This window comes from Protobothrops mucrosquamatus, unplaced genomic scaffold (assembly GCF_001527695.2).
Source record: "Protobothrops mucrosquamatus isolate PMUCROS unplaced genomic scaffold, P.Mucros_1.0 scaffold553, whole genome shotgun sequence".
NCBI lineage: Eukaryota > Metazoa > Chordata > Lepidosauria > Squamata > Viperidae > Protobothrops > Protobothrops mucrosquamatus.
In genome coordinates this window covers 5187-15754 of record NW_015386856.1, presented here as the reverse complement: position 1 = coordinate 15754, position 10568 = coordinate 5187, and the positions used below count along the sequence as shown (strand labels likewise).

General features: G+C 54.2%; 1 protein-coding gene across 1 annotated transcript in view; it reads right to left on the bottom strand.

Moving 5' to 3' along the window:
• Positions 1 to 269: 269 nt before the first annotated feature.
• Positions 270 to 10568, bottom strand: part of LCMT2 (leucine carboxyl methyltransferase 2) — a 15166-nt gene continuing 4867 nt past the window's right edge. Inside the window, exons 9-14 of the mRNA XM_029284378.1 lie at positions 9364 to 9558; positions 9046 to 9276; positions 8364 to 8461; positions 5738 to 5925; positions 3724 to 3859; positions 270 to 1045 (exon numbers count right to left, since the gene is read on the bottom strand). Of these exons, the coding sequence (XP_029140211.1) occupies positions 875 to 1045; positions 3724 to 3859; positions 5738 to 5925; positions 8364 to 8461; positions 9046 to 9276; positions 9364 to 9558 (1019 nt within the window). The 3' untranslated portion in view covers positions 270 to 874. The remainder of the gene's footprint in view (positions 1046 to 3723; positions 3860 to 5737; positions 5926 to 8363; positions 8462 to 9045; positions 9277 to 9363; positions 9559 to 10568) is intronic.

Sequence of the window (10568 nt, the reverse complement as noted above, 5' to 3'; positions counted from 1 at the left end):
CAACAATAAAACAGACTCAAGAGAAACTCCACCACTCCTGCCAAGATGGATGCTGTCCCTGCCTTTGGGCTCGTGGTGGGTGTTGCCGGCTGCAAAAATAAGGACGGGTGGAGAACGGGAGGAAAGCCAAGGAGCTCCTTCCCTGGATTCCAGCAGCAGCAGCAGCAGCAGCAGCAGCAGCCACATAGCAGGAGGTGGAGTGTTAAGCCCCACTGGCTGGTGCTGGTTCGTGTTCTTCAGCTTCATCCCCACTTGGTTTTTTAAAGAGTTTTTTACTCACTGCAGCTGATCCCTTCAAATATAGCAAAATCTTGTATTTGCTATGCTGCTATTAAATGAACAGTGTCACCTACTTAGCGGGAGATAATTACAATTATTTGGGATATAACCCAGAGGCTCAGAACTGAACACAGAATGGCCTATACGATAGAGGTCCACCCCTGGAAGGAAAATGGCTTTGCTTTCCACTGGGAACAAACCCCTTTTGCTCAGTGTCGCTCCCTCCAGGCAGCTGAAATCAGTAGAAAATGCTGCTGCACAAGAAGGTTGGCACAGGGGAAGCAGAGGAGAGGGTAGATGAAGGAAACTGTAAAAATTCCCCAGAAACCTACCGGACCCTCTGACAGTGGCCGCTGTCCAGGAGGTAGCAAAGGAGGCAGGACCGATCATTTTAGGGTGGGTGACCTCCTGTGCCTGGACCCCTTGCCCCAGCAGCCAGGGGTCACCCACGGAATTATCTTCGTGGAGCAGGACCGCAGCTGCCACTGTGTCCAATGGGCCGGGCCGGAGGATGTTCTTGAACGCAAGGAGTCCAGTCCACTGTATCACCCAGTGCTTCTTCGGCCCATCTCCTGTCCTCTTGACCCGCCAGATGTCAAGGCCCAGCTGTCCAGATGCTGCTCAGATCCAGGCGGACAGGCAACCAGTTCAGATGCGTCCCAAAAGAGAAGCAGTTTCCGCCCCCCCCAATAAGAATCATCTCCTCCCTGTCAGGCACGAAGACACTGCTGTGGTTGTGTAACATCAGGGGCCACTCCAGAAACGTCTGCGACAGATGAAAGGGACAAGAGGCAACTTTAGGAACCAGGCAGCTGAGAACACAAAAACAGATCTACCTTCTCCCTTGTTCCCCCCCTAAAGGTGGGGGGCATGAAGTGGCAAGAGGTGGGCAAGGGAACTCCTGGTTCAACGCAACAGGAAATGTGAAGCAGGACGATAGTCTCCACCTGTCACGAGGATCCCAGGAAGATCCAGGCACATCAAACCACAGCACACAACTTCCTGAGAAGTCCAGCAGCCTCCCTTCCCTGACAGCCTTGCCCTGTTTTGGTTCTCCAGACCTTGCCTCCTTCTTGGCATGGATACCTTCAGGCCTTTCCCAGCTCCTGCTGCTGCTGCTGCTGCTTGTGCCCTGGGCAGCTCTGGGTGAACTCTGGACCTGCTCTTGAGAGTACCTGAGCGATACCTGCCTTGCCTTGCCTCCTCCTCCTCTTGTAAATTAGAGTGCATTCAGAAGTATTCAGACTCCTTCACTTTTGTCAATTTTGTTATGTTGCAGCCTGTTGTTGAAATACATTTTTTCCTCATTAATCTACACTCAGTACCCCATGATGATGATGAAGTGAAAACAGAACTTTAGGAATGTCTGTACATTTATTAAAAAGCAAAAACTGAAATATCACTTTGCCACAAGCATTCAGACCCTTCACTCAGTACTTTGTTGAAGCACCTTTGGCAGCAATTACAGCCTCGAGTCTTCAGGTACGATGCAACAAGCTTTGCACACCTGGATTGGGGGATTTTCTGCCAATCTTCCTTGCAGATCCTCCCAAGCTCAGCCAGGTAGGATGGCAACTGTTGGTGGAGAGCCCTTTTCAGATCCCTCCGGAGATGTTCAGTAGGGTTCAAGTCAGGGCTCTGGCTGGGCCGCTCTAGGACATTCACAGAGTTGTCCCTAAGCCACTCCTGTGTTGTCTTGGCTGTGTGCTTAGGATCGTTGGAAAGTGAACCTTCGGCCCAGTCTGAGGATCCGAGTGCTGTGGCTGTCGCTGAGGCTTTCCCTGCTCTTCGCTCCACTCAGCTTTCCCTCAACCCTGGCCAATCTCCCAGTCCCTGCGGCTGAACACACACCCCCCCCACAGCACGATGCCACCACCGCCACCACCACGCTTCACAGTGGGGATGACATTGACCGGTGCCTGGTTTCCTCCAGAGAGAACGTTTAGAAGGGAGGCCAAAGAGTTCAGTCCTGGTTTCATCAGACCACAGAATCTGGTTCCTCACAGTCTGAGAGTCCTCCAGGCGCTTTTTCGCAAACAACAAGCGGGCTTTCACGCGTTCTGCACTGAGGAGAGGCTTCTGTCTAGCCACGCTGCCATAAAGCCCAGATTGGTGGAGGGTTGACCTTCTGAAACTCTGTCCCACCTGTACACAGGATCTCTGGAGATTTTCAGTCATCCAGGTGATAGTTGTCCCAAAGACGCTTTTTCACGAGGCAACTGGACAAGTTTCTTGTTTTTCTTTGGGGACGTTTCGCTTCTCATCCAAGAAGCAGCTCTGAAGCATCTTTGGGGCATCTCCGCACAGGATCTTTGGAGCTCAGTCAGAGGGTCCACCGGGTTCTTGGTCACCTCTCTTACTAAGGCCTTTCTCCACCGATTGCTCAGTTTCACCGGACGACCAGCTCTTGGAAGAGTCCTGGTTGTGCCAAACGTCTTCCATTTGAGAGTCATGGAGGCCACTGAGCCCTTGGGGACCGTCAGTGCAGCAGAAATTTTATTGCAGCCTTCCCCAGATCTGTGCCTTGCAATAATCCTGTCTCTGATCTCTGCAGGCAGCTCCTTTGACCTCATGGCTTTTGCTCTGCTACAGTATGCATTGTCAGCTGTGAGGCCCTCTATAGAGAGGCGTGTGCCTTTCCAAATCATGTCCAATCAATTTAATTTACCAAAGGTCAATTCCAATTAAGGTATAGAAACATATCAGCAATGATCAAGAGAAACAGGAGGCACTTGAGTTAAATTTCAAGTGTTGTTGCAAAGGGTCTGAATACTTATCCCAATGTGAAATTTCTGTCTTTTCTTTTTAATACATTTACAGACATTTCTAAAATTCTGTTTTCACTTTGACCTTATGGAGCACCGAGTGTAGATTAATGAGGAAAAAAAAGGAATTTCAACCACTGTAGAATCAGGTTGCCGCATAGCAAAATTGACAGAAGTGAAAGGGGGGGTGTTTCCGAATACTTTCTAAAGGCCCTGTAAATCCCATTCCTGGGCTCAGTGTGGGCTTGAGGCAGAAACCACAGTGGGGCCCCCTCACATTCTGTTCAGGTGATCTGTTTCCTGACACAGGATTTATGCATTCAGAAGTGCATCTGTAGCAAGGCTCCTGAGGAAAAGGAGCCAAGGCCGTTAGGACAGAGTAACTCAGCTCCTCTTAGTGGCTCTAGCAAAGGAAGAAATTGTATTCCTCCAGCAGTTGTGAACAGCAAAACAAAGGACAGGATCGAGCTCGGCCTGGGAACACCTATCTTCTGCAAAATAAATTTAACTGTCTTCTGTGGAAGACAACTGAGCCCATGAACCGGGTAACTCAGTACCAGTATCCATACCAAAAGAACAGCCTCTCCTGCTGCTGCTGACCCTGACCGAGGGTGCGTGGCCTCCGTGGGGAGAAGAGCCGAGGGGAACCCCAAGTCTAGTTGCCTCAGTTTCGACTCACTGTGTCAATACGATACTCCGCCAGGGCCCCTGTCGCCAGGTCTATCACGGCAACGCCTGGCACCGAAGGAGGGCTCAGCCAGACCCCACCCACGAGCAAAAGCTTCCCACGGTGCACGTGAGCCGTGTGTGAATACCTGGGCGGAAGACCAAAGAGAGAGAGCGGGTGTGTGTGTTAGTCCTTCAGCGCTGGGCCGGTTCCAGCTTCTCCAGGCCCCCAACGCTCCCCCCCCTCCCCCGGTGGCTCTGCCACTCTTGAGAAAACCAAACTCTGCTGGGTGAAAGCAAGAGATGGGAGGGTCTCCTCTGCGTTCGATGGGAGGAGCCGAGACCCAGCCAAACCTTTTTGTTTGGGGGTGGGAAGTGGGGGGGCACAAGGGGACCTTCCTCAGTAGAGAAAGGCTGGGATCCATCTGATCTCCTAGCAAAACACGACTTCTCTGCCACATTTCCTAGTTTATCAGAAAGAATCCCTGGTTTGTTTGTGTGAGGCCTGCCCGTGAGAGCGCCCAAAGTCTATTCCTTGGCTTCAGGTATGTGAAACAGATTCTGAGGGGTTTCGAGGGGTGAAGGTGTCTTGTGGGGCCCAGGGCTTGCAGCGCCTAACACTTTCCAATGATCTGGGGACGGGACGGGCACCGGCTGAATCGCAGGCAGGCAGGCGGAGCTGAGTGTCAGGGGTGTGTGTGTCCTCCCTCCTCATTAACAGTGGCTACACTTGGTGCTCTAGATCAAGGGTGACAAACTCAATTTCATTGAGGGCCGCATCAGCATTACGGTTGCCCTCAAAGGGCCAGTTGCTGTCCCCTCCTCTCCCTCAGGCTTTCCCATCTCTCCTCTCCTGCCTATCGCCTTCTCTCCCCCCTCACTTCTCCTCCTTCCCGCCAAAGCCCCTCCTTCCATATCCTCTCCTCTCCTCCCCCAGGGGTCCACTCACTGCCGGGCTGCCCTTTTCGTGCAGTGCTCATCAGCTGGAGCTGGGTGCACCTATTCTGGGGTCCCTGCCCTGTTCCGGCAGCCCGGCAGCCCCAGCTGACTCTTTCCCCAAAGACTGTGTGCGGCTGCCGGCCACCACCCGCCCCCCCCCCCGCTGGGAGCCTCGCTCAGCTGCAGCTGCGAGTGTTGATCCTGGGGCCTCAGCAGAGCCCCAGCAGCACCGCAGCTCCAGCTGACTCCCCCCCAGACCTCTCTGCCGCTGCCACCCCTTCAGTTGGGTGGGTGAAGCGCTGGTAGCCAAGCAAGGGGCCGATGATTCTGGGAGTGAAGATATATCCGTGTGATGCAACTGTCCTCCTTAAAGACAGCCCCCTCCTGAGCCCTCAATCACCCTGAGGCAGGCTGTCACCACGTGGTCCACATGAGGCTCTAAGCAACTGCTCAGGCCACAATTAACAAGCAGTGCCAGGCCGGATAGCTTCCACTCCCTCCCAGCCCCCGCTTTCTCCAGCACTGCAATTTGGACCTGGATGGAGAAATGTCCCCTCCGGATGGTCTTCCCTGAGGCAGAACTGAATCCAAAGCCAACATCTCTGACGTACAACTCTTCCCTTGCAACCCATCTCTAGATGAAGGTGCCTGTCAGTCCTGAAGCCAGGGCTCCAGATAAGTCAGAGCCCACCTCCCCTCCTTTCCTTCTCCAGCTGTGGGAAAGCGGGTGCCCATTGCTGCTGTCGTCTGCAGTGTGTGTGTGTGTGGCTGTTCCGTGAGCCACAGCCCATCGGTTGGGAGGAGCAGGTCGGCTGCTCTAGAAGAGGAACCTCCATCACGGTGAAGTCCCTCAAAGGCACCACCCCCTCCCCAGCCACAAACGAACCCGTGACCACTTTCTGAGAGCGACGTAGCATCTGGTTCATTTTTTAAACATTCCTCCGTGCACAACTAGCTCTCAAGTAAGTGGCAGCCTCGGCTCCAGGGCTGCAAGTTCTGTTCTCTGAACTAACTTGGATTAACTGCAGGTTGGCAGCCAGGCAGCAAGTGAAATCCCTCCTGCCTGAGCAGATGAGCAACCGACTTACCTGGGCGTGAGCGGGGGGCAGGTCTCGAGAGAATGCCACCGGAAGCCTCTGGCGGCCGGCTTCAGCAACAGGAGGCTGCCCAGCGGCTCCTCAGAGGCTGCCAGGCCGCCGGCGATGAGCACCCCCCCAGCCCAGCTGCAGGCACTGTGCGAGTGACGGCCGGTTGGAACGGGACCCTCCACTGGAATCTGACAAGGGGGAGCAGAGGGGAGGCATTAGCGGGATAGGCGGCACAGAAGCCCAATCAAAACGAACGAGCGAGGTACGAGCTGGCAGCCTTCCTGGCCCAACTGAAGCGAAGGGCACGTCTCATACTTCCCTGGAACGAAGTGCCTGCCCAAGAGGGAGCTGGCAAAACCGGAGCGTCTCCCAGAACTGTTTTCACTGTCTTTTTTTCCCGCTTAGTAAGCCACGTTATGAAAAATGCCCCCCACCCCCTCCAAGCAGCATCCTGTGCCAACACAAGGCATAGATTTCTTAGTTGATGGTCACACACAACAGTGGGTTAGCCGTCACAAGGAATACACTCGCCTATCTTGGGGTGAAATCAGGCTTTGGCTAATAAGTGCGCCAAACTGAAAAAGACGGCATGTACAGAGGGGATGACAACAATACTGTTGCCAACTGCTTCCTTTCCTGACCAAAATGCACAATGCAGAATATGTCATGACTACCCTCACCAAACCCCCCACCCTTCCAAAGAGCTGGGCGGCTCAGCTAACCCAGCAGAGGCCGCGAGAGCCGTCATTTGGAGTGAAAGCAAAGGCGCCCAGCTAATGAAAATCATCGGCTGGCAAAACCTTACTGTGATTATTAAAAAGAAGATAGTTTCTTTCTCTCAAGAATCCAAGTCAACCCTGGGTGGGCCAGCAATTTAGAAAACCAGAAGACTGGAGAAGGGCTAATGTTATTCCAATCTTTGAAGATGCGCGAAAGAAGACCCAGGAGGCAACGGAGCCATCAACCTACGCCTGCTGCAAAAGATAAATCAAGCAGGGGTCTACAAGCCCTTTGAAAGGAGCAAGATGAACGCTAGCAGCCTGCGGTGTGTTTGTTATGGATCATGGTAGGCAAATCTTACGGCTCTTTTGGACGCAACCAGATTAGCTGGGCAAGATGCTTGGATGACACCATCATTTGACCGCTGACCACAGCCTTCTTCTTGACCAAATGGGAAACCGTGCGATGGATGGCTTGATAGCTGGACCAGCAGCCACCCACAATCTCTGGTCCTTAATAAAACCTAACCCTTAATCAAGAGAGGTGCATAGAGGGGCATGTTCAGGATTCTGTCCTGGCTAAAGGTTATTTGGAAAATCTATATGGTCGCCCACTCACTCTTAGCGACCCTGGGCAGCTTACAAACAGTAAAAACCCAGCATAAGAGAAGAAACAGTAGAGGCATGAGCCAGCACGCCCTGCAGCTGCCCAGTGAGCTAATGCGATGTGGGCTGCCTCAATGGAGGCACATGGTCAAGATCAAAGGAAGTGACGTGTCAAGCTATGGAGACCGCTTGCCTTCAGAGTCGCCATGCGAGGGGGGAGGGGAAGGTTGGGAATGCACAGGTGGATTCTATACGATGGGAACCAAAGGCCACCAAAGGAGGAATGTGGTGGCAAACAGAGACCTTCTTCTCATAACATCTGCTCTAAGATTAATTGGACAATGTGACCTGACCTGTCGGAGAGGGGAGGGAAAGTTTTACTCTTTTAATAATCTTTTTCCCACCATATTGCCAGAGCTGGTTTTCTTTTCAATAGTGCCGGTATGCTGTATCCAATAAAGCATTGCATTAGAGATCGGAAAGGCTCCGGTATATTTGCTTCGTTGGAATCTTTAGCCGGAACCTTGATCAGCATCGCACTGCTCAGACCTCGCCTGGAAGACCGTTTCCAGTTTTGGTGACCTCGGTACAAGAAGGATGCCGAGGAACAGAAACGGGTGCAGCCGAGATGAGGCGGGAGGCTACACCTTGCGGAAAGTGGCTAGAGGAACTGGGTATGTTTGGCCTGGAGAAGGCTCCGGGGGATGGGAATCCAGCCTTCCCCTGCTTGAAGGGCTTCCCAGGGGAAGAGGCCAGGCGTGCCTTCCCTGTGGGGCCCTAGGGCAGGACGAGAGCCCGCTGGGTGGAAGCCCTACAGAGAAAGACCCAAACACGGAATAAGGAAAAATTTCCTCACGAGAGCTCTCAAGTAGCCACTGCTTGGGAAAGCAGGGCCTCCACCACTGGAGGTTTTCAAGCCAGTCATTTATTTGGGAACGGCCTAAGGATTTCTGCGGGTCAGGGGTCTGGACCACAAGACCTTCCAACTCCAGGTTCCTATGCGTTTAAGTCCCCTGAGGTGTTTTACCTGGCCAGAGTTTAAGCAAGTTAATTACTATTTCTGACAGGGAACAAAAGAGAATTGAGAAAGGAGACCCTTGGGGTCCTAACCTCTTTGGAGGAGCTCTTTATGCCATTCTGTTGGCGGAAGGGATGACACGGAGGCTAACCTTCAAATTCAGGCACAACCCACCCACTTATTTCCCAGGGCTCTCCATCCGGCCACCCCAGCCAAGGGCCCTTGCACTTAAACGGAGGACAGGCTCCTAAACTGGCCCAGAGAGGCCGTAACCCATCTGCACCTGCTGGCGGTGGAGCCCCTCCAAAAGCAGAAAACACCAATCGGCTCGCACCGACTGCCCAGAACTGCAGCCTCCGTAGACGAAGAGGTAAGCCTGTCCTAGAAAGAGAGCAGAACGTCAGGCCCTTCCCCACCTTCCCCTCTCCCTCTCCTCCTCCTCCTCCTCCTCCTTAGGCACCCGACCCAGCTCAGGTCTGTCAGGGCTGGGGTCCCCAACCCCCGATCCATGGACCAGCACCAATCCGCAGCATGTCAGAAACCGGTCCACACAAATAAGCAAAGCCCCATCTGTGGGACACAGGCAGCACGCGAAGACAGCCCTCCTCTGGCCCACGGAAAAACCCCTCTCCACGGAACCGGCCCCTGGTGCCCAAAAGGTTGGGGGCCACTATGCTAGGGAGAAGAGCTCCTCCTCCCATAAAGCCGAAGGACTCCGACTCCTGAGCCCCAGGACCATTGGCTTTGTTCTGAGATCCTGGAGCATTTGCCCCCTGGGTCGCATGCCTGCCAACTCTTTGCCAAAAAATATTATTGCCCAAGTGTGCCTGACAAAACTGGGGGTGCTGAGTACAAGGCACAGGGCAGTGGGGAGAGATTCCCAGAAGAGCCGCTCGACTTCGCCAGCGTCGTTCTCTGCCACTTCCCCCCCCCCACCGCCCACGGGGTGAGTTTTTCTTTCCTACCTTCATGGGTGACTTCGGTGGCGGTGTGTCTCCAGCGGGGCACGGAGAGGCCCTCCACAGGCGGCAGCAGAGCAAGCTCAATGATGGGACTGCCAGGGCTCAAAGGATCGGCATCTGCCAGCCCCCTTAAGCGAAGGGGTGGCAGAGCAGGGCTGACTGGGGACTTGCGGCCACCGAGCACGACAGCCCAGCCCGAGCACAGGACGTTCGTGGTGTGGAAAAGCCGCCCGTCTGCAGAGGAAGAGGAGAACGCTCTGGTAGCCAGGGAGGGCCCACTTGCCTGCACCAGGGGGTACCCCCCCCATCTCTGTCACTTACCCCAAGCCGTCCCTAGCTTGGCCAGCCTGACCTTGTCGCTTCTCCAACCATCCTCGTGCTTGACCAGCATATGCAGCTCAGTCAGGCGGCAGTGGCGCCCACCGTGGTCCCCAAAACCTCCAGCGGTTAGAATCACGTCCGGGGCGAGGAGCACCGAACAATGGCCGTAGCGCTTCAGGCCAGCCACTGCCCCACCTGCTACGCACAGGGACGCAGCCACGGTCCCAGCAAAACAAGGGGCGCAGTGAGCCGGGGGGCCTGCAAGGCAGAAACAGCCACGTCATTCCAGCAGCCACCCCTGCAGGCAAGGCGGCAGGGAGCCTCTCGCCTCCAGACGAAGGTGCCTTGGGAAAGGCCGATCTGGCTCCCGCAGCCTGCAGGAAAAGGTCCCCACAGTTTCCTCTTTCTAAAAGATCCATGGATCCTTCCTGAATTTAACCAAGGTAAGAAAGGTCCTGCTGCATCAGGCCAGGCTCACCTTGGCTAAGCAATTTGTGGCCAACCAGATGTGGCTGGAGAGCTCTCAACCAGGTGTGGAGGGACCACCTTTTCTCTCCATGGTTTGGAGGCACACTGCCCCCCTCCCAAGCGAACGTGGAGTCTTTGAGAACGGATCCAATTCTCTGGTGAGCCCCCCTCCCTTCCACCCCCCCCACTGCCATGCCCAGGGGAGCAAGTGCCGCAGGTGAACCACAGGGGAAGAAGAGCTTCCTGTTCTTCTGTCTCCCGCACTAGATCCAGGCTGGTACTCGGAGGGAGGGAGGGAGGAGACCTTTTCCCTGCCTTGCTTAATTAAGGCTATATTCATAAATCAGATTCTGGGCACTTTTTGATAAGCAAAAAGAAATAAAACATTATGAATTCCCCAAACTTCTTAAAAGGCACAAACAAGCAAAATATAACACAAAGCAAAACAAAAAAAAAAGCAAACCCCAAACTGTCTTTGCCAGGGGACCATCCTAGACTCAGGAAGCAAGGCTTGCACGGGGCCATTCCTTCCATCTTCCCCCCCCCAAGGATTCCCTTCAGCCCTAGGGTAACAGAGCTGAGCTGTTCAGGGCTTCCCGAAAGCGGTCGAAGCCCCCACATTCAGGCGAAAGAAGGGAAGGCTGAGGGATGCACGGGACTGGCCTTCCGGTACTGGAAGGGGTGTTGTGGACTTTTTCTCCAAAACGACCACGGTTAAGACAGGAACCGGCGGGGGG